This window comes from Pollicipes pollicipes, unplaced genomic scaffold (genome assembly GCF_011947565.3).
Source record: "Pollicipes pollicipes isolate AB1234 unplaced genomic scaffold, Ppol_2.1 Scaffold_4740;HRSCAF=5597_pilon_pilon_pilon, whole genome shotgun sequence".
Classification (NCBI taxonomy): domain Eukaryota; kingdom Metazoa; phylum Arthropoda; class Thecostraca; order Pollicipedomorpha; family Pollicipedidae; genus Pollicipes; species Pollicipes pollicipes.
Window position 1 is genome coordinate 20,713,256 of NW_023596545.1, and position 26,832 is coordinate 20,740,087.

The 26,832-nt window shown below is 52.6% G+C and overlaps 1 protein-coding gene across 1 annotated transcript; it reads right to left on the reverse strand.

Moving 5' to 3' along the window:
- Positions 1-3,651: 3,651 nt before the first annotated feature.
- Positions 3,652-25,655, reverse strand: LOC119098047 (2-oxoglutarate-Fe(II) type oxidoreductase ppzD-like). The gene is made up of 4 exons (XM_037220976.1): positions 25,625-25,655; positions 6,599-6,978; positions 6,114-6,529; positions 3,652-3,712 (listed from the first exon to the last, which is right to left on the reverse strand). The coding sequence occupies exons 1-4, from the start codon at positions 25,653-25,655 to the stop codon at positions 3,652-3,654; spliced, it is 888 nt and encodes a 295-aa protein (XP_037076871.1).
- Positions 25,656-26,832: the final 1,177 nt, after the last annotated feature.

A 26,832-nucleotide genomic window follows, 5' to 3' on the forward strand; every position in this document is an offset into this window, starting at 1 on the left:
TCACTCCCACGTCTCAAGTATGGTCGCAGATTAAGCGTATCTCTGGGCAGTTTTCCGCGGTTCCGCTACCGGTTCTTGAGGTTGGTGGGCGGGACATTTTACATCCTGCTGACGTCGCCAACGAGATCGGTCGTGCGCTTGCGGAACGGTGTGGAGACGGTAGCGTTGATCCCCAGTTCCTGCGTCATAAGGCGCGTCGGAGGCCAGTCCAGTGGACTTTTCCACCTCTGCGCACCTTGCCTACAACGAACCATTTACAATGGTGGAACTGAGGGCTACTGTTCGCAGGCTTCGGAGCGTATCAGAGGGTCCTGACGAAATACATAACGACATGATTTGACATCTACCCGTCTGCGTACTGCACGTTCTTTTGGCCATTTTTAATCGTCTTTGGGAACTTTGGCGAGAAGCTGTTGTTGTACCCCTTTTAAAGCCAGGTAAGAGCGGCAAAGATCCGCTTCACTACAGGCCCATCTCCCTTACATCTTCACTGTGTAAGCTGATGGAGAGACCTGTCAATGGCCGTCTTTCATGGTTTTTAGAGAAACATGCAATTTTTACTGATCTTCAGTGTGGTTTTAGGAAACGCCGTAGCACGCTGGACCATCTTCTTATCTTGGATACTATTGTCCGTGCCGCTTTTAAACAGCGTCGTCATCTGGGAGCTGTCTTCTTTGACATAGAGGGCGCTTATGATACCACATGGCGACATGGTATACTTATGAAGGCTTTTAAGCACGGTATTCGTGGTAACATAGGCTGTTTTTTACAGAACTTCTTAGCGGAACGTTTTTTCCGTGTCCGTGTTGGTTATCAGTTTTCTGATCGTTTCATACAACGGAGCGGTGTGCCCCAAGGTGGCGTTCTAAGTGTCACGCTTTTTGCGCTTATGATCAATGACGTCGGAGATGCATTACCTCAGTCGATTGGTCGCTCGCTGTTCGTCGACGATCTTGCGATCTGGTGCAGCTCTTCTCTGACCTCAGCGATGGAGCGTCAGCTGCAACTAGCTGTAGCATGTTTGGAGAGATGGGCCACGCTGAATGGTTTTCGTTTCTCCACGTTGAAAACAACGGGTGTGCACTTTTGTCGCCGTCGTGGTCACTGCCGGGATGCAGCGATCCGACTGTATGGCGAAGCGATACCATTTGAGCCCGTGGTTCGTTTCCTGGACGTGCAATTGGATCACCGCCTTACTTACAAAGTCCATATAAAGGCGTTGCGAACCAAGTGTTTTAAAGCCCTGAATGTCCTGAAATGCATTGCACGCACGTCTTATGGTGCGGACAGGAAAACACTCTTGCTCTTCTATCGCTCTCTTATCAGATCCAACCTCGACTATGCTTCTTTTGTTTATGACGGCGCTTGTGAGTCGGTAAAACGCTCATTGGACACGATACATCATACAGCCTTACGTATCGCAACAGGTGCATTCAGGACCTCTCCGACAACGAGCCTCCTTGTTGAGGCCCACGAGCCCTCTTTGTCCACTAGGAGAAAGGTACTGGGCATGCCATACGCTTGTAAGTTGGCGCAGTTCCCCGATCACTCAACATACAAGTGGGTCTTCTCTCGCCGCACAATACGCATGCTTCTCACTGGGAGTGCACATCAGATCGCACCTTTCTGTGTGAGAACTTTCATACTTTTGAAGGGGTGTGGCATTCGCACACGGCATGTGATTCGTTGAGAAATTCCCGAGACTCCTCCTTGGAAGCTCTATCCACCAGCGATAGATATCTCACTTTCCCATTTCGAGAAGAGGCAGGTGTCTCCGGATGAGTCTTTAGAGTTGATTGTGTCATACCCTGATCACAAGAAGACCTACACGGACGATTCGAAAGCGGATGCCGGTGTTGGATGTGCTTTTGTCCAAGGTCCTGTTGCACGGTCTTTTGCTTTGCCTGGTCACGCATCGGTGTTCACATCCGAGCTAATAGCCATTCTTAAAGCATTCCATTTCATAAAAGTTGACAGTGACGACCAACACTTAGTTTTATCGGACTCTCTTAGTAGCCGGATGGCTCTGCAAGATTTAGATTCATCACATTCCATCGTTCAGAACATTTTAACTCTTCTTACTACACCGTCGCGATCCGGGAAGTAGGTGGTATTCTGCTGGATACCAAGCCACGCTGGCATATCGGGTAATGGAGCGGCTGATGCCGCAGCAAGGCGTGTCACACGCGCATCTGGGATCCTTACGATGACAGTCCCAGCTAACGACCTATATGCAGTGGTATCTGCCTTGATGTTGAAGCAGTGGCAAGCGAATTGGGGTGTGCATGCTGCCAATAAACAGAGGGAGATAAAACTCCTTTTGGGACCATGGGCGTCCAGCTGTCGTAGGGTGAGGCGGGAGGGAGTGACGCTATGCCGCCTGAGAATAGGCCACACATGTGCAACTCACCGATACCTATCATGCGGGGAAGACCAACCGCAGTGTCCTCGCTGCGGGGATCGTTACACCGTACGACATGTCTTGATCGATTGTGCCCACCTCGCCTTGGATCGTATGCGCCATTTTGGATCTGGGTCCTTGCGTCCAGCGCTCTGTGGTATTTTGGGAGACGATTCCAGCTCAGTACATGACGGTCATATGTTTAGTTATCTTGAAGACGTACAATTTCATGCCGCATATCGAACGAAACCTTATATCTCCGCTTTTCCAGGCAACTGTTAGATAAAAAGTAGGTTATGGGCGCCATTTTACCAACGTAGTCGGTGCGCCCCAAAGCCCAGATCATCATCATCATCATCATCAGAAGCCGCTCGGGGTGTCATCTCGTTTGGGAGGACCTCGCTGGCGTGTCGTGGAGCTGAGCCACTGAGACGGTACAGGGTCAGCTGCTGAGGTGTCAGACGGTACAGGGTTAGCCGCTGAGGTGTCTGTGGTACAGCGTCAGCCGCTTAGGTGTCAGACGGTGCACGTTCAACTGCTGAGATGTCAGACGGTACAGGGTCAGCTGCTGAGGTGTCAGACGGTACAGGGTTAGCCGCTAATGTGTCAGACGGTACAGGGACAGTTGCTGAGGTGTTGGACGGTGCAGGGGCAGCCCCTGAGGCGTCTGTGGTACAGGGTCAGCCGCTGAGGTGTCAGACGGTGCAGGTTCAACTGCTGAGGTATCAGACGGTGCAGGGTCAGCCATTGAAGTGTCAAGACGATATAGGGGCAGTTGCTGAGTTGCCAAACGGTACATGATCAGTTGCTGAGGTGTCAGACGGTATAGGGGCAGTTGCTGAGCTGTCCGACGGTGCAGGGGCAGCCCCCGAGGTTTCGGTGGTGCAGGGTCAGCTGCTGAGGTGGCAGACGGTGCAGGTCAGCCACTTAGGTTTCAGACGGTGCAGGGCCAGCTGCTGAGGTGTCAGACGGTGCTGGGCCAGCTGCTGAGGTGTCAAACGGTACAGGATCAGCTACTGGGGTGTCAGGCGTTGCAGGGTCAGCCGCTAATGTGTCCGCCTCGCTCCGCGGCGGTGCGGTGACCGATGCGGCGCTGTTGCAGATTGGCCGCCGTCGCTGCCGCCGGTGACGCCGTTCGCCGGGCGGCCGGGTGCTGCCACCTGTCGCCCGCGGCCACACGCGTGCTCCGAGTGCGGCAAGGCGTTCCGGGTGGCCACCTCGCTGTACCACCACATGGCGGTGCACCGCGGTCAGACCACGTGTCCGATCTGCGGCCGCGTCTTCTCGCGCCGGCCAGACCTGGTGGTCCACCTGCGCCAGGTGCACGCTGCTCAGCGGCCCTGAGGCCACGCACCCAGGTCACAGGCTCGGGCAGTGGCGGTGGGCGGCCCCGGCCGGCCCTGCAGTTCCAGCTGTACCATTATCTACGTCACTCCTGTGGTTAGGCCGGAGCGGCAGCCCACTACCTGGTCGCGTCCGGCGGCGATGGGTGTGCGGCCGCCATTTTGCCGCGAGCGTCAGCGCGTGGGACGCGCCCGGACGCCGGATGAGGCGGGGCGGTGCCGTTCAGGCACGCGCGTCGCCTCCCCGTGGCGCAAGCCTGGGGAGGCGCGCTGCCAGACGTCCGATGGGCCGGCTGAGTCTGGAAGTTGGGGCCCTATGAGTTGACACTGGGCAACGTTCGCGCCCAGGATGTGTTTACTTGAGGCGTTTTGAACATTGGCGTCCACTGCGAGTCAGTCCTATGCGGCATGTTTATACTGTGGCGTGCTGATACCGGGTGATATGGGCGGAGTATACGTCACTTTTCGTGTCAGGAGCGTTGCTTATTTATTTGCGTCCTTTGGACTACGCGAGACCGAACGAACAGAAAGACTGGTCAAGACGAATGTCGTAATATACAATTGTATGCTGTGGCCAGCTTTGTTGTGTGACTGGGCATGGATGACGCATGATTCTTCACCCGCAGTGTATGATAAGTACGGAAGTGTATTGGATTTCATGGGAACAGTAGAGGAACGGATCTATCGGCCGTAGGAACGGCACCAATTCCAACTTTTTAAATTAACGTCGGCCTTGCCGGATTGTGCTCAGGTACCCTATGGCGCCGGCCAGTGAGCGGCTCATCCAAGTCTGGTGGAGTGTCGTTTGCCAGAAAAGCAAGTCCGTTAATGTGATTATGTGGGTCAGATGTCGACCTACCTCAGATGTACTTAGCTTTCCTAGGCCCGCGTCGGACCTCTCCACCGCCAACCGGGGGAAAATCGGGAGCGAACTTATGCACAAGCGTTTAGAAATGGTGTGCAATGAAGGGCGGGGAAGGGGGGGGGGGGGAGGAGCAGCTTTTAGATGCAGCAGTAAAGCGTCGATTTACAAGTCACGTTAGGTTCTTTTAATGAGGATTGGGACTCGGAATGCCTCAGCGTTGAACGTCAAGAAGCGGGTGGAAAGTCGAATAAAAACTAACGTGCATTGCCCAGTAACGCGCCCGTGGTTGATTTTGTTTTCAATAAATCGGAAGCGCCTTTTCAGCTGTTGGTAAATTAGACACTTCTGGCAGCTGATGATGTGTTTTGGATAGTAGGTAAATCCATCGAAAAAGTGTGTTTTTACAGATCCAAGTCGTGTTGCAACAACCCTCACAGACGTGCCGTATCGCGATGTAAATAGAAGCGTGTTGCTGTTGTGTGTGATGGCAACGCTACACCATACCGTCGTACTTTTTTTGTTGTAAGCCTTTCAGTGCCTTGCCAGGTAAACGTCTATGGCGTGCGCACTGTTTATGCGTGGAGTGAATTGAATGGTGGTTACCCTGCTATATACAAGGGGCCCATATACGACACATATAGGAACACCTACTTACAGGGGAAACATGTATAGTTAACTGCAGTATACCGTGCGTCATAAAACACATTTATCATCGACACTATCACTGCGCACGTTTGTGTCACATGTATTGCTGAAACCACGTGCATGCCATTTTGATGAGATAGCTTTTCGTTCGGTTGATGTCAGGGTACTGTGGCAAGGCCAGAAGCTGGACTAGCTATTTGTCCACTCTGGCTCGGTGCACATGAGCATACCGATGCCCTTAATCGTGCACCCAGATGCAGGGACCAGCGCAACGTAACAACGCCAGACTCGTCGTTTCGTATAATGTTGTGTTTGTATGTTGATCGTTTGAAATTTAACATGATGTAAATTGATAATCAGTTTCAAAAAATAAGTTTAAGCTCCACACCAGTTTAATTAATGATCCATTTCTCAAATTCTGGATTACATTATTAAGCCAGGCAAAATTTTACTAATTCGCTGAAATTTGAGTGAGGCCAGGTGCCAGGCTAGCTCTCGAACTGTAGAAAGGCTGCATCGGCGCCCCGCATATAGTGGCATTGTGAACAAGCATGTGCTGCGTTGTTCAATTACTATCGAGCTCCACGTTCAGAAGAGCTTTATTGATCGTCTGAGCCCGCTTCAGAACCGCCATCTGAGCGACGAAATGAATCCCTACAGGTCAGTGGGCCCGCAGCAGTAACGCGATTCACAGGTTACATTGGAATCGGGACAATAACACATCGGCGTCTCCACGCCCAACGCGGGGCCGCCGGCCTAGTCGCTACACCGTCTCGTCAGCGATGTAGAGCAGTCGGTCGGCCGGTCGGCACCGGTGTGAGCACATCGGAGATGTGCGTTGGGCATAGTGGCCGTATACTTGTCGGCCACGTACTGGCCGGCGTTGACGGCCGCGTAGCCGGCGGCGGCCGACGGCGGCGCCACCGTCGTCATGTCGTCTGGGTGACTGAAGAAGGCGAGCGTGAGGCGGCCGCTGCCCCTGCGCCGCTCGTCCTCAGGCATAAGAACGCGGTGCTTGGTGGCCATAATCTCGCCGCCCGTCCAGATTTGCATCAGGTCGCCGACGTTGAGGAATACGGCGCCCGGCACCGGCTCGGCGGCTACCCAGCGACCGGAGCGGCTGAGCACCTCCAGGACGCCCAGCCGGTCTTGCACCAGCAGGGTCACGCTGCCCCAGTCCGAGTGGGTGGCGCAGCGTACGGCTCCGGGCGGTGCGCGGCCGTTTACAGGCGGGAAGTGGACGACGCGCAGCACAGCGCCGCTGAGCGGCCCCAGCTGTCCCCGGTGGCTGCCGGTCAGCAGGCCGGGCCGGTCCAGCGCGCACTCCAGCGCCGCCAGACTCACGGTCTCGCACGCCGTCATCAGCTGCACCAGATCCCGGCCGAAGGCGGGCGCGTCGGCCGTCGGCAGGTCCTCGCCGCAAGGCTTCATGTCCCACGACTCCTTCAGTTCGTACTGGCTCTTGCCGGCGGCCTCGGAGCGCGACAGCACCTCCTCCTGTATCGGCATGTAGCCGTTGACGCCGTTACGCACGAAGCGGTGACACTTCATCTTGGTCTCCAGCGGCAGCGCAAAGAAGGCGCGAGCCGACCGGTCGATGGACTGGAGCAGCGAGTCAGGGATGCCGTGGTTGAGCAGGTACACGAACCCGATTCCCTTCAATGCCCCGCCAATCTCGTTTCCCAGCTGGCGATGATGCTCTTTTGCACTGAGACAATCGGCACCTGGAGGCAGCAGATAGTTGAGCGTGAAGGGGGACTGACATTCCTGGCTTTGTGCTGTCCGTTGCGCATTACATTTGCCGATTTAGATGTGCGACTCAAGGCAATGTCGGTGTTTGGCAGTTATCGAAGGTTGCCACCTGTAAACGCCGTTCTGTTGAGACATTCATCTCGGGAGTTGCTGCTATTCAGCGTCACATTGACGCTGTGGAGCGGTAATAGTCCGACCGCCAGTCTGGACGCCGTATGACCAACGTCGTGGGTGCACCCCAAAGCCCAAATAATCATCCGACTGCCAGTCACCGGATATATCAAATTTAAAATGAGTGTGACTCGTGACGCGAAACATTGGTGTCACTTTAAAATCGACCATTGGCTCACCCACACAAATATGTTCCAGGTTATCTAGCTACACCGTTTTACCGAATGGGAAGGGCGGCCAGTCATGCCCTTGGTCAATGGCCTAAAATGAGACTGGACCTCAAATCGGAACTTTAGTCAGACAGGAAACCGACTGTCCTCAGACGGTCATTGAGTCTGTCCCCTGGGTCAGCAACTCGATGGCTTCATAGGTACATTGCCCTCCACTCACTCAGCCAACGAATAAGGTGAGGTAACTTGTCAGAAATGTCAGGGGTATGCATGCGCCCTGCTAGTCTGGAATGCCAGTGGAATGTCAGGGGAAAACATGCGCTGCGCACTCCGGCGCAGGCTCTCGGTCAGCAATAGACAATGAATTCGGCGGTAATGTAGCGCAGTTGCTGTTACGGTGCTCAACGTGTCGCTTTCTGAAATCCCGCGCGCCCTGCCGATGAGGTTAATCTACTTCACCCCCTAAAACCTAATCCCCCCGAATTTCGGCAGTTCGTCTCCATTTTCAAAACTTCAAAACTAACACTTCTTTTGATCGATTGACTTACGCTGCGAATGAATGTACCCCTAATGGTGCGCACCGGTGTGCAGCTGCAATTTTATAACAAGCTTAGAATTGGTAGTATTCTACAAAAAAAACAACTTCTGTTTGAGACGACTCTGTATGATAACGCGATTGGTCACGTTTCCCTTTGATCAAGTGTAGTCACAAACGCAAAATGGTGATTTAAGCAGGGCGACGTGGCTCGACGCGTGCTTACAAGATGCTATGAAATATTCGTGCATACTGAAAGGGGTACTCAAAACCAAGAGTAAAGCAGAAAATGTGCAACGTTTCCATGCGACGCGTCGATAACATGAAGGAAAGAGAGGGCAGAGGATGGTACAAAACCACGAGAAATATGGAGTGGGGTGGGGGCTGAACCCCAGCTTTCTGGAAAGTTAGTATTGACGGAATGGGCGTTGACTGGCAAGACATGACCTAAAATGGGTACCGTCTCCCCAACTTCAGTGGACTTACATTGCACATGGCTGCTGGTGACCAGATCAACGGTCTTAAAAGTATCGCCACTAGCGCTTTGCCGCGAGTTGGAAGTGATACCAGAAATGGCATTGTGGGTAATGGTAAGAAGGCAACGTCCAATAGCAGGCAAGGTTCAGCACCCCAACCCACAAACTGCCAGCGCCGTGGTATGCTGCTCACTTTCTGCACTGCGGATGGTCAGCAGCCCAAATGTGGTAAGGAGCCATGTGGCCACGCCTGATGCGCCGTGTACAACGCCCCTAGCCTTCTGTGACGGGCACAGTTCCCCTGAACACAGTTCCGTTTGAACCATGATTCCGATTCCTGATTCCTTGATTTTGACGTGAATAGTTACGGTACTTACTGGCTTTCAACATGTGACTGTATTCATTCAACTGTTTTGGGTCTTACCCTGTATGTAGTACCAAATTAGCGTAGTACTGATGGCGATGAGTTTATATACCTTCTCAAATAGTACTGTGGTGTATTCAGGTATTGAGGTGGATGGATCAGGTACTAGCAATTTAGGGATGTTTTGCTTGATTTTCGTGGCTCGATCTTCCCATATTTTTCCCAAGGCCGCAGTGTCATGTTGTGTGATTTTTTGCACATTGAGAAACAGGCAATTTTCATCGAACTACTTCGTCACGAAATGAAATAGTTTATTGATCATGATCTCTGGTTCATTAAGCTGTTTGCGGTTAAGGTATGATGGCAGTATGAGCCGCATATGGTAGGCAGCATTTTTTTTAGCTAAGTTGGGGCAAGTCACTGATGCAAATTTAGAAGAAAAGTGGTCCAAGTATTGATCCTTGAGGAACACCGATAGAGACGTCCAACAAATTATATCTTGAATTTTTGACTTGATATTGCTTTCTATCGGATAAGCAGAACACAGTTTTGTGTGCTTGATGTTTCATCCCATACTTGTAAAGCTTTTTAGTTATTATCTCGGTATGCACTTTGTCGAAAGGTTTCCTTAATTCAAAAACCAGACCTACCGCACATTCATCATGATCTAAAACCTATGTGGTTTGATTTTGCGTAGTTAGTATGGGCTTGCATGTACTTTCGTTCTCTTGAAATACAGCTAGATTTTTATGAACAATTTTGTTTTTTATGCGCGTGGAGAATGAGTCGCTTGTATCCTAACTTTGCTAGTATCGTGGACAAAAAAGGCAGGATGTTTATCGGTGGATAATTGTGAGTTTGTGGTCGACCACCCTTAAATATAGGTTTAGAAATAACTTCATGACCTTCGAAAAATTACACTCGAAATACCGCTGCTATTGGAACGTTTTAGATGACTTCGAATAACCAGCTATGTTTCCTGAGTATTTTGGCATTTATTTCATCATATCCTCTCCAACATTATTCAAAGTATTGATAATCTCCGTTTTCTCTCATCAGTTAGGTATAAATCCACTTCATTAGGGATCCTATGGATCACTTCCAGTAGATTCAGGGGTGACACATGAATATCATCCTAAGTCTTTGCCCGATTTCCGAGAAAAAAATGATAAGTGAATCTGCAACATCTGTATCAGATGCTAGTGTTTGATATATTCCATCATGCATACTTTTGAAAGATTGTCATTTTTTGGCCTGTCTTTGATCAACCTTGACAGTCTTTTCCACACTTTTGGGAAAATGTGTTACAGATTTTTGTTTCAGCACAGTAGTCTCTTGTTTTCATTGTTAATGAAATTTGTCAGGGTATTCCTGTACTCGTTATAATCATTTGCTTGTTTAACTTCTTTTCGAACAGCTCATTATTTTGAGCAATGAAAATGAGTAGAGCAGGTGTGGCCCATGTATTTATTGGGGTAGACTTCCTTCAATTTGACTTTTTCCGTGAAAATTTAGCCAGTCCATCGTTGCAAGTAGCTGTGATCCAGGTTTCAACGATATCAGGGCCTGTCGCGTCTTGAATTCTAGATAGTTCCTGGAAATGGAAGTCTTAGATTCATTCAGTTTGTGATAGCTGAATAAAGTTTTCCAGAGCAGAAGATGAAAAGTTTTAGTTTGATCCAGATGGGTAAAACCGGGAAGTGATTTGAAGTCATGCAAGAAAATGCCTGAGGTGCCCACCTTGACAAGGTTAATTTGAATGACGTTGTCATGGCGTCATTGGCACATGCTAACCTTGAAAAAGGCTGCGCGAAGTCTGCTTATATTTATGGCCGTGTGTGTCAGAAATTTGGAGGCTTTAGTTAGGTATTAAGAACACGACTGTGAACTGCACCGAATGATCTTTAAGGTGGCCATCTCAGTTCAAGCCCCCGTACAAATACGGAACACTACCCGCAGGGGCACCGGCTTCGACCGGTGTAGGGCACTAGCGCCCCCTCGGGTCCCAGCTCCGGAAACGGGTGGACAGCGCAAGCTGGTCCTCTCAGGGCGTAGCGACCCTGCCGGTACGTGAGCTCCTGCTCCCTGTCCCGCCCGCTCCCTCCACATTACCCGCACTCCCGCATCCGGCCCTATCACCACTCCTCATCCTCGTTTTATCGGGGTCGCCGTGCCCCCTCGCCCACGTCCCCGGGTTGATGGGATCCTGGTGGCTGAGGGGCGCGTCGTGCGGGTCAGTCACGGCGCGTCCCAACACTCCACTTTGGCCAGGATATCCGGAGGCATGGGGGGCCCGTGGGGCCCCACACGGGTCTAGCGGCTTGTCGCTCGCGTTGCGGTTGGGTGCTCCTGGCGGGCTTCCGCTTGGGGCGCCTGGCCGCGCGCAGCGGTTTAAGAGTCAAGGGGCGGCGGCGCTGAACCACGGTCAGGAAGAGAGATTTGCGATTCAGAGAGATTTGCGATTTGCGATTCAGAGAGAGTGCATTGTGTGAATTCTGACAAGGACCAGGCTCTGCACGCGACTTACGACCGCACGTGCCCAGCGTACGTGAAGGAAAAATAAATTATATTCATTAAAACCACACGCAACATCTCTTTTCAAGAGGCCAGAACATTGTACGAGGAGAGCCACCCACGAACATTGTACGCCGAAAAAGCTAAGACCTCCAACGCACGTCCGCCCTCCACTGATCAAATGACCGCTGCCCAGTTTGTAGCGCTCTTGAAGTCGTTTGGTCTCTCGGTTGTGTCGACGAACCAGGCGCTGGACTCCAATCTGGCAGCCCTGGCTCCCCCTTCCTTGCTGGAGCGGTCGAAGGAGACCGTGCTGGCAACCTCTTCGCCCCCTGGCCGGTCGGCACCCTCCGCGTTGCCGACTCCCACGGCACCGCCGTCTCCTGCCGGAGAGGAGGGCTGGACGGTGGTCCGGCGTGGCCGTGGCCCGCGGGCTCCACCGGCCTCCGCATCGGTTTCCTCACCACCTTCGTCCGCCTCCGCCTCCCTTCGTCACCTCCGACACCATCAGCGAACACATGTGGGCTGGCGATAGAAACGTTGGAGCGGCACGAGGCGGACAGGCGCGCCCGCGATGGCAAGCGGGCGCGCCTGGCCGAACAAGAGCGGGCAAAGGCAGCGAACCGTATGTCTGGGGCAGGCAAGGAGCCCGTCCCCCGAAGAAGTACTCCATCGCCACGGAGGCCGGTGGAGGCCCTCGCTGGTCCCTCGAACCCCGGTAGAGGTCCACCGATGGGCCCTCCCCCGCCTCCACCCCGGACTGGGTACGCTGGCGTAAAGCGTGCCCCAGCCGGCCCCCCTCTCCATCTGACGGAGGGAGCCCAAGAATTCGCCCCAGGGTGGGACACGGCCCCCCGGAGTTAAGCCGTAGCCCTCAGTCCGAGGTGTCTGGGCTTACTACTGGCGCAGCCGAGTTTTTTTAAGCCTGGACCTGTTTTGGCCTTTCACATCTCACCCTTTTCTTAATGCCCCCTTTTACAGGCATTTTTACAATGGAACTGTAGAGGCGTAAGGGCGAACGCCCTCGATCTCGAGGCTGTCGTCAGCAGGGTCTCTCCTGCAGCCGTGGCGCTGCAAGAGGCCAAGCCAGCCCCTGAACATTTCTGCTCCTTGAAAGGATGTGCGATGTTTCGCAGCGACGTGTTGACGGATAGCATCGCTCACGGTGGCGTCCTGGCAGCTCACCACAGCGTGCCAGCGAGGAGGTTAAGCTTGCGGTCCACACTTCAGGCTGTGGCCGTGCGGCTTTATTTCAATCATCGTCACATCACTGTTTGTTCACTTTACCTTCCATCAGGCATCGCTTTTCCGTTAGTGCACCTTAGATGTTTGCTGTCTGAACCTCCTCCACCACTTCTTCCTCTAGGCGATTTCAATGCGCATCACACCGCTTGGGGGTGTGACGTCACCAATGCTCGTGGGAGGTTGTGTGAGAATTTTATCCACGGTGCTTCACTATGTATTTCAAACACAGGAACTCGTACACATTTTACAATGTCATCCGGTCAGACGTCAGCGCTAGACTTAAGCCTCTCTAGTCCCCAGCTAGTCCAACACCTCGAGTGGAGTGTCGGAAATGACCCAATGGGAAGTGACCACTTCCCAGTGTGGGTCCGGTTTGAGAGAGGTGGAACTTTGGGTGTTAGGCCACAACGCTGGAATTTTAAGAAAGCGTACTGGTGCGAATTTGAGACTCGGCTTGAAGAATCGTTTGTAACTGAGTCTGAGAGGACGGCACCCTCTATTGAGGATTTTACTCACAGACTTTTAGAGTGTGCAAACAGTTGTATCCCACGCACGTACGGCGCCCCCCGACGTACTCCTGTTCCGTGGTGGACGGAGGAATGTCGGAGCGCCATCCGGGCGCGTAAACGTGTGTTTCGGGCCTTTGGCGCCAGGAGCAGCGTAGAAAACCTGATAGCTTTTAAGAAGGCGAGAGCTTTTGCTAGGCGCACTGTAAGGGAGGCGAAGCGTGCTTCCTGGCGGGCGGGCGTGAGTACGCTAAACCGGCTCACGCCGACATCGCAGATTTGGTCCCGGATCAAGCATGTTTCGGATCAGTTTTCTTCCATGGCTCTGCCAGTGTTGTGTGTTAACGGCCAGGCTGTGACGCGCCCGTTGGATGTTGCGAATGAGGTTGCCCGGGCTCTGGTCCAACGTAGCGTAGGTGGCAACACTAACCCACAGTTTGTGCGGCACAGAACACGATGTGAGCAATCTGCAGTGGACTTTTCAACGAGTGAATTGCATTCATATAATGACCCCTTAACGCTGGTAGAGTTGGAATCGGCGATCGCCAGGCTTCGCAGCGTGTCAGAAGCTCCGAACACTGTGCATAATGATATGCTTAAGCATCCGCCGCGTCACGTGCTTGACGTTTTATTAGTGGTCTTTAATACGCTTTGGACCAGAGGCGAATTCCCTGCATCTTGGCGAGGAGCTACTGTCGTGCCCCTCTTGAAGCCGGGGAAAAGTGGGCTAGATCCCGTACATTACAGACCCATTTCTCTTACGTCATCCCTCTTCAAGTTGATGGAGAAGATGGTTGATGTCCGTTTAACCTGCCTTTTGGAGCATTATGGCATTTTTACAAAAGCACAGTGTGGGTTTAGAAAGAATCGCAGCACAGTGGACGATCTTTTAGTTCTTGACACTGCGATTCGTAAGGGATTTAAAGCAAATCGACACACTGGCGCTGTCTTCTTTGATATGAAGGGCGCCTATGACACTACATGGCGTCATGGTATTCTTGTCAAGCTTTGTAGGTGTGGTATTTTCTGCAATATGGGCACGTTCTTTCAGAACGTTTCAGTTGACCGTTTTTTCCGTGTCCGTGTTGGGAGCGCACTCTGATAGACACCATCAAGTTAATGGTGTGCCGCAAGGTGGTGTCCTGAGCGTATCGCTGTTCGCTGTTATGATGAACGACATCGGGGCTGGGCTGCCACATTCTGTAGGTCGTGCCCTTTTTGTTGATGATTTTACAGTCTGCACTAGCGCAGCAAGAGCTTCATCGATGGAGCGGCGTCTTCAGTTGGCTGTGGATCGTATCGAGAAGTGGGGCACCATAAGCGGGTTCAGGTTTTCTAGCAACAAGACTGTAGCCATGCATTTTTGTCGTAGTCGGCAATGGCCAGCAGGGGCACCGGCTTCGGTCGGTGTAGGGGATTAGCGCTCCCTCGGGTCCCAGCTCCTGTAACGGATGGACAGCGCAAGCTGGTCCTCTCAGGGCGTAGCGACCCTGCCGGTACGTGAGCCCCTTCTCCTTGTCCCGCTCGCTCCCTCCCCATTACCCATTTTCCTGTATCCGGCCCACTCATCACTCCTGATCCTCGTTTTATCGGGGTCGCCGTGCCCCCTCGCCCTCGTCCCCGGGTTGATCGGATCCTGGTGGCTGAGGGGCGCGTTGTGCGGGTCAGTCACGGCGCGTCCCAACACTCCACTTTGGCCAGGATATCCGGGGACGCGGGGGGCCCGTGGGGCCCCACACGGGTCTAGCGGCTTGTCGCTCGCGTTGCGGTTGGGTGCTCCTTGCGAGTTTCCGCCTGGGGCGCCTGGCCGCGCGCAGCGGTTTAAGGGGTCAAGGGGCGGCGGCGCTGAACCACGGTCAGGACGGGGAGGGGTCTCCCCGGTTACACCTGGCCGTGTGGGAGGCGTCGTTCGCCCCGTATAGCACCGGGGTAGCCCTGGCGGTGACCACCTCCCGAGGGAGTGATGGGCCGTCCCCCAGTTGGGCTCCGAGGTGGGTGGGGAGCCCCGGTGCCGAAATGAAAACCTCTTTTTGCATAGCATCCTCTACCTCCAAAAACACCCGTCCTCCGAGAGGGGGGCAGCCTCGATAACCCCAGGGTGCAGAGGCGAATCTGCTTTCCCCGGACCACGGATCCCCGTCTTCCAAAGTGACGAGATTAGGTTGGCGTCTCTTTCACCGTTTCAGAGAAAAAATGGCTGCGACAAATTTGGAAAAATTATAAGATGTGACAAGCTCCGGGATGGAAAAATGGAAGTTGAATTTGCTAGTGACTTAGAGGCGAGTCCGGCTATGGAAGCAACTGAATTTTCGTACAGTGTTCGTGATGGAGCTGGTAAACGCGAAAAAACAGTGTCGATGTCAGCGACACCACACAACACAAAAAATTCGTCCAGGGGCGTGGTGAACTGTTTTGACCTGCGTGACGTTGACGAGGAAGAGATCGTGGAGGAGCTCTGGGAGTTTGGAGTGACCGCCACTCGACGGATTCGTGTCAGAAGGGGAGGAGAGTTGGTGCCCACGAACAACCTAATACTCACGTTCAGTCGCCCCGACTTACCATCCGATATACGTGTGGGATACGTCCGCGTAAAAGTTCGTCAGTTTTTGCCCAACCCCATGCGGTGCTATCAGTGCCAGCGATTTGGTCGCACGAAACCCAACTGTCGAAACCGCGCTGCGTGTGGCAAATGTGCGTCCCTCGAGCACATGAGCGAAGACTGTTCATCTGACAAGCCCCATTGTGTCAACTGCGGCAAGGAGCAGGTTCCGCACATTTTGTACGACCGTTCATGTCCAGCATACGCCAAGGAGAGGGAAATCATATCAATCAAAACTTCTAAAAACGTATCATTCCGTGAGGCTCGAGAACTTTAAAACGAAGCCCACCCAAAAACATCGTACGCATCAAAAGTGAAAACTTCGTTGCCGCACACCAACGTGATCGAGGACATGACGGCCGTTCAATTTTTGGAACTGTTGAGGTCATTTGGCCTCTCAGTTGTACCCTCAGCACGCGCCCCGGACTCACAGTCAGCACCACAAGCTCCCTCTCCGCTGATCGAGGAGTCTGTAGACACCGCTCTGCTGGCCTCCTCGGTGCGCGACGGATCACCAGCGGGCGACGGTTGGATGACGGCTCGGCGTGGTCGGAGTCCCCGCGCGCCGCCGGCCGTGCCTTCGTCTGCGACCCAATCGGTCCTTTCGCTACAGACGCCTCTTGCCAGTGCCTGTGAACGTGTGGCAGAGACTTTGGAGCGTCAGGAGGCTGACAGGCGCGCCCGCGAGGCCAAGCGAGCGCGCTTGGCCGAACTGAAGCGCTCTAAGGCGGCAAGCCGCCTGTCCGGGGTGGACAAAGAGCCCGTCCCCCGAAACAGCACTCCATCGCCACGGAAGCCGGTGGAGGCCCCCGCTGGTGCCTCGAACCCCGGTAGAGGCCCACCGATGAGCCCTCCCCCGCCTCCACCCTGGGCTGGGTACGCTGGCGTAAAGCGTGCCCCAGCCGGCTCCCCTTCTCCATCTGACGGAGGTAGCCCAAGGATTCGTCCTAGGGTGGGGCACGGCCCCCAGGAGTTAAGCCGTAGCTCTCGGTCTGAAGCGCGTGAACATACAACTGGCGCAGCCGAGTTCCTTTAAGCCGGGACTTGTTTTAGCTTTTCACATCTTACCGCTTTTATAATGCGCTCTTTTACAGGCGTTTTTACAGTGGAACTGTAGAGGAGTATGGGCGAACGCCCTCGATCTCGAGGCTGTCGTCAGCAGGGTCTCTCCTGCAGCCGTGGCGCTGCAGGAGACCAAGCTAGCGTCTGAGCATTTCTGCTCTTTGAAAGGGTATGCGATGTTTCGCAGCGACGTGTTGACGGATAGCATTGCTCACGGTGGCGTCCTCCTGGCAGTTCACCATAGCGTGCCAGCGAGGAGGTTAAGATTGCGGTCCACACTTCAGGCTGTGGCCGTGCGGCTTTATTTTAACCATCGTCACATCACTGTTTGTTCACTTTACCTTCCACCAGGCATCGCTTTTCCGCTGGCTCAGCTTTGATGTCTGCTGGCTGAACTGCCTCCACCACTTCTTCTTCTAGGCGATTTCAATGCGCATCACACCGCATGGGGTGTGACGTTACCAATACTCGTGGGAGACTGTGTGAGCATTTTATCCACGGTGCTTCACTATGCATTTTAAACACAGGAACTCGTACGCATTTTACAACACCGTCCGGTCAGACGTCAGTACTAGACCTAAGCCTCTCCAGTCCCCAGCTCGTCCAACACTTCGAGTGGAGTGTCGGAGATGACCCCATGGGAAGTGACCACTTCCCAGTGTGGGTCCGGCTTAAGAGAGGTGGGGGGTTGAGTGTTAGACCACAACGCTGGAATTTTAAGAAAGCGTACCGGGGCGAATTTGAGTCTCGGCTCGACGAATCGTTTGTAACTGGGCGTGAGAGGACGGTACTCTCTATTGAGGATTTTACTCACAGACTTTTAGAGTGTGCCAACAGCTGTATCCCACGCACGTCTGGCGCTCCCCGACGTAGTCCTGTTCCGTGGTGGACGGAGGAGTGTCGGAGCGCTATCCGGGCGCGTAAACGTGCGTTTCGGGCCTTTGACGCCAGAAGTAGTATAGAAAACCTGATAGCCTTTAAGAAAGCGAGAGCCTTAGCTCGGCGCATTGTAAGCGAGGCGAAGCGTGCTTCCTGGCGCGCGTACGTCAGCACGCTGAACCGGTTTACGCCGACATCGCAGATTTGGGCCCGAATCAAGCGTATTTCGGATCAGTTTTCATCCATAGCTCTGCCGGTGCTCTGTGTTAACGACCAGGCTGTGACGCGCCCGTTGGATGTTGCGAATGAATTTGCTTGGGCCCTGGCCCAACGCAGCGTAGGTGGTAACACAAACCCACAGTTTGTGCGACACAGAACGCGATGTGAACAATCTGCAGTGGACTTCTCAGCGAGTGAATCGCATTCATATAATGACCCTTTCACGCTGGTGGAGTTGGAATCGGCGATCGTCAGGCTTCGCAGCGTGTCAGAAGGCCCGGACACCGTTCACAACGATATGCTTAAGCATCTGCCGCGTCGCGTGCACCGCGTTTTATTAGCGGTATTCAATTCGCTTTGGCCCAGAGGTGAATTCCCAGCTTCCTGGCGAGAAGCTACTGTCGTGCCTCTCTTGAACCCGGGAAAATGTGGGCTATATCCCTTACATTATAGACCCATTTCTCTTACGTCATCCCTTTGTAAGTTGATGGAGAAGATGGGTAATGTCCGTTTAACCTGGTTTTTGGAGTACAACGGTAATTTTACAAACGCACAGTGTGGTTTTAGAAGGAATCGCAGTATGGTGGATAATCTTGTAGTTCTTGACACTGCGATTCGTGAGGGATTCAAAGCAAATCGACACACTGGCGCTGTCTTCTTTGATATAGAGTGCGCCTATGACACAACATGGGGCCGTGGTATTCTTGTCAAGCTATATAAGTATGGTATACGCGGCAATATGGGCATTTTCCTTCAGAACTTTTTAGTTGATCGTTATTTCCGTGTTCGTGTTGGGAGCGCGTTCTCTGAGAGGCACCATCAAGTTAATGGTGTGCCGCAAGGTGGTGTCCTGAGCGTATCACTGTACGCCGTTATGATACACGATATCGGGGTTGGGCTGCCACATTCTGTAGGTCGTGCCCTTTTTGTTGACGACTTTACCATCTGGACTAGCGCAGCAAGAGCTACATCGATGGAGCGCCATCTTCAGTTGGCTGTGGATCGTATCGAGAAGTGGGGCACCATAAATGGGTTCAGGTTTTCTAGCAGCAAGACTGTAGCCATGCATTTCTGTCGCAGTCGGCAATGCGGCAATATGTCTGTCCGTCTGTGTGGCCAACGTATCTCAACGGAGCCTGTGGCTAGATGCCTTGGGGTGTACCTTGACCGCCGACTAACATATAAGGCACATCTTTAGACGCTACGTGACCGCTGTTTTAAATCCTTGAACATACTAAAATGTGTTTCGCGCACATCATATGGGGCAGATAGAAGCACGCTCTTGCTATTGTATCGCTCAATCATACGTTCTAAGCTGGACTACGCATGTTTCATTTACGACAGCGCGTGTGAGTCCACTAAACGCGTCCTGGACACTGTCCATCATACCGCTCTACGCGTAATCACAGGAGCGTTCCGCACATCGCCTGCCACGAGCCTCATGGTAAAATCGCACGAGCCGCCCTATTCAGCGAGAAGGAAAATGCTCGGTATGCGTTATGCACTTAAGTTGCGACAGTTCCCCTCCCATCCGGCATATAACGCAGTTTTTTCACGGCCTGCTGTGAATTTTCGTCACAGTGCACCTCGGGCATATGCTGTAACCTTTGGGCTCCGAATGCAAGCCTTGCTACGGGAGAGCAAAATTCCCATTCGAAGGTTGAAGCGGGTAGATCATCTGTCCACCGCTCCCTTGCGTTTGATCTCGCAATCAATAGGTACGTCTTTGACCGAAATGAAAAAGAATGTCGTCTTGCCAGATATAATGATGTCGGGGGGCACTTGAGCGTATGGCGTTATATAACGATTACACACTTACTTACACGGACGGATCTAAAACTTCTGACCGTGTGGGTTGTGCGTTCGTGAGCGGCAGCGTCATCCGGTCGTTTTCCTTGCCTCCACATGCGCCGGTGTTCACATCGGAGTTGGTAGCGATCATCAAGGCGTTGTGTTTCATTGAAGTCAGTGACGAACCTTCACATCTGATTTTGACAGACTCTCTGAGCAGTGTTCTTAGTCTTGGTCTTTTTATCCATCATGTCTCCTTGTACAGGATATTTTACGACGTTTGACTCGACTGGATGAGGCCCGAAAGAAAGTTATCTTGTGTTGGATCCCTAGTCACATTGGAATCGCCGGCAACGAGGTGGCTGATGCGGCTGCAAGGCGAGAATCGCTGGCTCCATGCGTACGATCCCTTTCTATCCCTGCCAGAGATTTTTATCCCGCAATAAAAACCTTTCTGCAGAATGAATGGCAGCGTTGTTGGGATGTAACAAATAAATATAAGCTCAGAGCAATAAAACCCAAGCTGGGCCAGCGGTTTTCATGTTTCCGCAAAATGAGGCGGGAAGAGGTGATCCTCTGCAGATTACGTATCGGACACACGTACGCAACTCACGGTTATTTGTTGCATGGAGCCGAAAGATCTGTCTGTCATCGATGTGGTGCTGTTCTCACCGTTCGTCATGTGCTTACATCATGTCCGCGCCTCAGGGAAGAGCGTCGACGATTCTTTGGTCAGCGTGACTCGCCCTTGACGCTCTGTGACATTTTAGGAGACAACTCGCGCCTTCTTGATTCTAAACAGGTCTTTTTATTCCTTAATCATATCAACTTCGGGACTTTTTACACGGTTCATTAGTTAGGTAAAACAAAAATAGTTATGGGCGCCAAATGACCGCTGCAGTCGGCGCGCCCAGAAACACCAATCAACAACAACAAAGTAGTCGGCAATGCGGCAATATGTCTATCCGTCTGTGTGGCCAAGGCATCCCAACAGAGCCTGTGGCTAGATACCTTGGGGTATACCTTGACCGCCGACAAACATATAAGGCACATGTTAAGACGCTGCGTGAACGGTGTTTTAAATCCTTGAACATACTAAAATGTGTTTCGCGCACATCGTATGGGGCAGATGGAAGCACGCTTCTGCTATTGTATCGCTCAATCATACGTTCTAAGCTGGACTACGCATGTTTTATTTGCGACAGCGCGTGTGAGTCCACTAAACGCGTCCTGGACACTGTCCATCATACCGCTCTACGCGTAATCACAGGGGCGTTCCGCACATCACCTGCCGCGAGCCTCATGGTGGAATCGCACGAGCCGCCCTTGTCATCGAGAAGGAAAATGCTCGGTATGCGTTATGCGTTTAGGTTGCGGCAGTTCCCCTCCCATCCGGCATATAACGCAGTTTTTTTCACGGCCTGCTGTGCATTTTCTTCACAGTGCACCTCGGGCATATGCTGTAGCCTTTGGCCTCCGAATACAAGCCTTGCTACGGGAAAGCGAAATTCCCATTCGAAGGTTGAAGCGGGTAGGTCATCTGTCCACTGCTCCCTGGCGTATAATCTCGCCATCAATAGATACGTCTTTGACCGAAATGGAAAAGAATGTCGTCTTGCCAGATATAATGAGGTCGAGGGCACTTGAGCGCATGACGTCATATCACGGTTACACACTTACTTACACGGATGGATGGAAAACTTCTGGCGGTATGGGCTGTGCGTTTGTAAGCGGTGGCGTCATCCGGTCGTTTTCTCTGCCTCCACCCGCGTCGGCGTTCACATCGGAGTTGGTAACGATATCCAAGGCGTTGTGTTTCATCAAAGTCGGCGATGAACCTTTACATCTGGTTTTGACAGACTCTCTGAGCAGTGTTCTTAGTCTGAGGTCTTTTTATCCATCATGTCCCCTTGTACAGGATATTTCAGGACGTTTGACTCAGCTGGATGAGGCCCGAAAGAAAGTTATTTTGTGTTGGATCCCCAGTCACATTGGAATCGCCGGCAACGAGGTAGCTGACGCGGCTGCAAGGCGAGCAGCGCCGGCTCCATGTGTACGTTCTTTCTCTCTCCCTGCCATAGATTTTTACCCTGCAATAAAAACCTTTCTGCAGAATGAATGGCAGCGTTGTTGGGATGGGACAAATGAAAATAAGCTCAGAGCAATAAAACCCAAGCTGGGCTAGTGGTTATCATGTTCTCGCAAAGTCAGGCAAGAAGAGGTGGTCCTTTGCAGACTACGCATTGGGCATACGTATGCAACTCACGGTTATTTGTTGCACGGAGCCGAAAGACCTATCTGTCGTCAATGTGGTGCTGTTCTCACCGTTCGTCATGCGCTTGCATCATGTCCGCACCTCATGGAAGAACGTCGACGATACTTTGAACAGCGTGACTCGTCCTTGACGCTCTGTGATCTTTTAGGAGACATTTCGCGCCTTCTTGAATCTAGACAGGTATTTTTATTCCTTAAACATTTCAACTTCGGGACTCTTTACACGGTCCACTAGTAAGGTAAAGCAAAAATCGTTTTGGGCGCCAAATGACCACCGCAGTCGGCGCGCCCGAAAACGCCAATCAACAACAACAACGCACACCATACCTTTTGGGGTTCTGATAACAGCAACGCGCGGGGACGTTCTTTAGAGCAATTTATTCGCGAAGAGTCGCTCTGTGTTTTAAATGCGGGATCTCGAACGCATTTTACGTTACCGTCAGGTCAGATGTCGGTTTTGGACCTAAGCCTGGTGAGTCCGCAGCTCGCGCAGCTTTTTACGTGGACTATAGCTGACGACCCTATGAGAAGCGACCACTTCCCAGTGTGTTTGGAGTACTATGACGGAGCGGTTCTCGGCCCTCGGCCACGACGATGGAATCTTAAAAAAGCAGATTGGAGTGAGCTTCAGTCTCAGCTAAAGATGGACCCTGGTGCACAGGCCGTGGATGGTGCACACTACTCGATCGAACATTTCACGTCCGCGCTTTTACGTGCAGCGAACGCGAGCATCCCAAAGACATCTGGAGCTCCTCGTCGCACCCCGGTGCCGTGGTGGACCGACGAGTGCCGAGCTGTTATCCGGGCACGTAGGCGGGCCTTTCGGGCCTCCGACCGTCATGCCACAACCGATAATTTAATCGCATTTAGGAGGGCGAGAGCTTTAGCCCGGCGCACGACCCGGGAGGCAAAACGCGTCTCCTGGCAAGAGTACGTGGGACGCCTAAATCATTTCACCCCTATGTCTCAAGTATGGTCACAGATTAAGGGTGTCTCTGGCCAGTTTTCCGCGGTTCTGCTACCGGTTCTTGAGGTTGGTAGGCGGGACATTTTACATCCTGCTGACGTCGCCAACGAGATCGGTCGTGCGCTTGCGGAACGGTGTGGAGACGGTAGCGTTGATCCCCAGTTCCTTCGTCATAAGGCGCGTTGTGAGGCCAGTCCAGTGGACTTTTCCACCTCTGCGCACCTTGCCTACAGCGAACCATTTACAATGGTGGAACTGAGGGCTACTGTTCGCAGGCTTCGGAGCGTATCAGAAGGTCCTGATGAAATACGTAACGACATGATTCGACATCTACCCGTCTGCGTACTGGACGTTCTTTTGGCCATTTTTAATCGTCTTTGGGAACGAGGCGAATTTCCGAACCTTTGGCGAAAAGCTGTTGTTGTTTTTTCCCCCTTTTAAATCCAGGTAAGAGCGGCAAAGATCCGGTTCACTACAGGCCCATCTCTCTTACATCATCCCTGTGCAAGCTGATGGAGAGACTTGTCATTCGCCGTCTTTCATGGTTTTTGGAGAAACATGCAATTTTTACTGATCCTCAGGGTTGTTTTAGGAAACACCGTAGCACGCTGGACCATCTTCTTATCTTGGATACTGTTGTCTGTGCAGCTTTTAAACAGCGTCGTCATGTGGGAGCGGTCTTCTTTGACATAGAGGGCGCTTATGATACCACATGGCGACATGGTATACTTATGAAGGCTTTTAAGCATGGTATTCGTGGTAACATGCGCTATTTTTTACTGAACTTCTTAGCGGAACGTTTTTTCCGTGTCCGTGTTGGTTATCAGTTTTCTGATCGTTTCCTACAACGCAGCGGTGTGCCCCAAGGTGGCATTTTAAGTGTTGCGCTTTTTGCACTTGTGGTCAATGACGTCGGAGATGCATTGCCTCAGTCGATTGGTCGCTCGCTGTTCGTCGACGATCTTGCGATCTGGTGCAGCTCTTCTCTGACCTCAGCGATGGAACGTCAGCTGCAACTAGCTGTAACATGTTTGGAGAGATGGGCCACGCTGAATGGTTTTCGTTTCTCCACGTTGAAAACAACGGGTGTGCACTTTTGTCGCCGTCGTGGTCACTGCCGGGATGTAGCGATCCGACTGTGTGGCGAAGCGATCCCATTTGAGCCCGTGGTCCGTTTCCTGGACGTGCAATTGGATCACCGCCTTACTTACAAAGACCATATAAAGGCGTTGCGAACCAAGTGTTTTAAAGCCCCGAATGTCCTGAAATGCATTGCACGCACGTCTTATGGTGCGGACAGGAAAACACTCTTGCTCTTCTATCGCTCTCTTATCAGATCCAACCTCGACTATGCTTCTTTTGTTTATGACGGCGCTTGGGAGTCGGTGAAACGCTCGTTGGACATGATGCATCATACTGCCTTACGTATCGCAACAGGTGCATTCAGGACCTCTCCGACAGCGAGCCTCCTTGTTGAGGCCCACGAGCCCTCTTTGTCCACTAGGAGAAAGGTACTGGGCATGCTATTCGCCTGTAAGTTGGCGCAGCTCCCCGATCACTCAACATACAAGTGGGTCTTCTCTCGCCGCACAATACGCATGCTTCTCACTGGGAGGGTACATCAGATCGCACCGTTCTGTGTGAGGACTTTCATACTTTTGAAGGGGTGTGGCATTCGCACACGGCATGTGATTCGTTGAGAACTTCCCGAGACTCCTCCTTGGAAGCTCTATCCACCAGCGGTAGATGTCTCACTTTCCCATTTCGAGAAGAGGCAGGTGTCTCCGGATGAGTCTTTAGAGTTGATTGCGTCACACCCTGATCACAAGAAGACCTACACGGACGGTTCGAAAGCGGATGCCGGTGTTGGATGTGCTTTTGTCCAAGGTCCTGTTGCACGGTCTTTTGCTTTGCCTGGTCACGCATCGGTGTTCACATCCGAGCTAATAGCCATTCTTAAAGCATTCCATTTCACAAAAGTTGACAGTGACGACCAACACTTAGTTTTATCGGACTCTCTTAGTAGCCGGATGGCTCTGCAAGATTTAAATTCATCACATTCCATCGTTCAGAACATTTTAACTCTTCTTGCTACACTGTCGCGATCCGGGAAGTAGGTGGTATTCTGCTGGATACCAAGCCACGTTGGCATATCGGGTAATGGAGCGGCTGATGCCGCAGCAAGGCGTGTCACACGCGCATCTGGGATCCTTACGATGACAGTCCCAGCTAACGACCTATATGCAGTGGTATCTGCCTTGATGTTGAAGCAGTGGTAAGCGAATTGGGGTGTGCATGCTGCCAATAAACAGAGGGAGATAAAACTCCTTTTGGGACCATGGGCGTCCAGCTGTCGTAGGGTGAGGCGGGAGGGAGTGACGCTATGCCGCCTGAGAATAGGCCACACATGTGCAACTCACCGATACCTCTTATGCGGGGAAGACCAACCGCAGTGTCCTCGCTGCGGGGATCGTTACACCGTACGACTTGTCTTGATAGATTGTGCCCACCTCGCCTTGGAACGTATGCGCCATTTTGGATCTGGGTCCTTGCGTCCAACGCTCTGTAGTATGTTGTGAGACGATTCCAGCTCAGTACATGACGGTCATATTTTTAGTTATCTTAAAGACGTACAATTTCATGCCATATATCGAACGAAACCCTATCTCTCTGCTTTTCCAGGCAACTGTTAGATAAAATGTATGTTTTGGGCGCCATACGACCAACGTAGTCGGTGCGCCCCAAAGCCCAAATAGTAATCAAATACGGAACACTCCTTTAAGCTTGGCCCACTTAGTTTTAAAAGAATTCCCGAGCGGAAAAACGTATACAAATGGTGAACTCACCCTTCATATCCACGATGGAAATTTCCTCCATTTCTCCAGAATTTCGTAGCTTCTAGTGCTCGCACCGCTGCGAAAGCGCGTGTCCCGCGCAGAGATGCCAGACTGCGACTCTGTCTCAGCACAATGCAAATCCGTTCTGACGATTTGAAATATGTGTGCCCCGCGGAAGGCGGTGCAGCGCCATGGCCATTTCACATCGACCTACAGTTTTATAACTGAGTTCGTGGCGTATAACGTTGACGCATGCCCGATCGCGCTGCTGGTCAACGCAGCTGCCATCTAACGGCTGAATGTTAAACGACGAATGTGGATGGAAAGCCGTAGGTTGTGAAGCACGGGGTCCGAGTTCTTCTGCTGCGGAGTTTGGCGCGGTTTGCTGGTTGGGCGGCGGGGCAGCTGTGTGTAGGCATTTTCCGCGATTCGTGTTGATGTCGATGGCTTACTTCTTAAGTGAAAGGAACGGTGACGGGTTGGTTTGCGGCAGGTACTCGGTAACCTGTTTGCAGATAACGGAGGCAGGTCCAGTCAACGGTCTGGAGGGTGACGTTGTATCTGGCAAGATTGTCAGATGGTTACTAATGAGTCTGGCTCCCAAGTGATCGGAAATTTGCACTTCAGCAGAATATGTTCATCTGTCTTCATATGTCACTGGTACGTACTGGTACGCACTTCGCAGTCATTCGAAGTGACGTACATATAATGGAGCTGTCATACCGCTGTTGTTTACTACCGAATCTGGCCCACTCCCTAGCCCATCAACTTCTATCGCATGGCGTTGACTCTGTTGCCAAGACAGCTGATAGATTGGCATGGATCTCATCGCGGATCTCGAGAGAATTCGGCTAGAGTCGCCGGACACGCGCACGTTTTCCGTTGTTTACAGCTGAGGAAGCAAAGACACCTAGTCAGGTAGCACTCTGTCAGCAGACTGACCCGGACATGCAGCGGGCTAACCCCGGCCGGACCCGGCTCATAACGGGCTGGCGGGCCGTGTTGCAGGACTGCCGACGGCGGACGGCTCGCTGGCGTGCCAGTACTGCGGCGCACTGTTCCGCAGCTCGGCCCGGCTCTGCGAGCACCGCCAGGTCCACCGCGGCCAGAGCGTCTGCCCCGTCTGTCGGCGCGTGCTCTCATCCAAGGCCAACATGCTCAAACACCTGCGGCGTGCGCACGCCGTGCCGCCGCCGGCCGGCCCGCTGACACTCTGA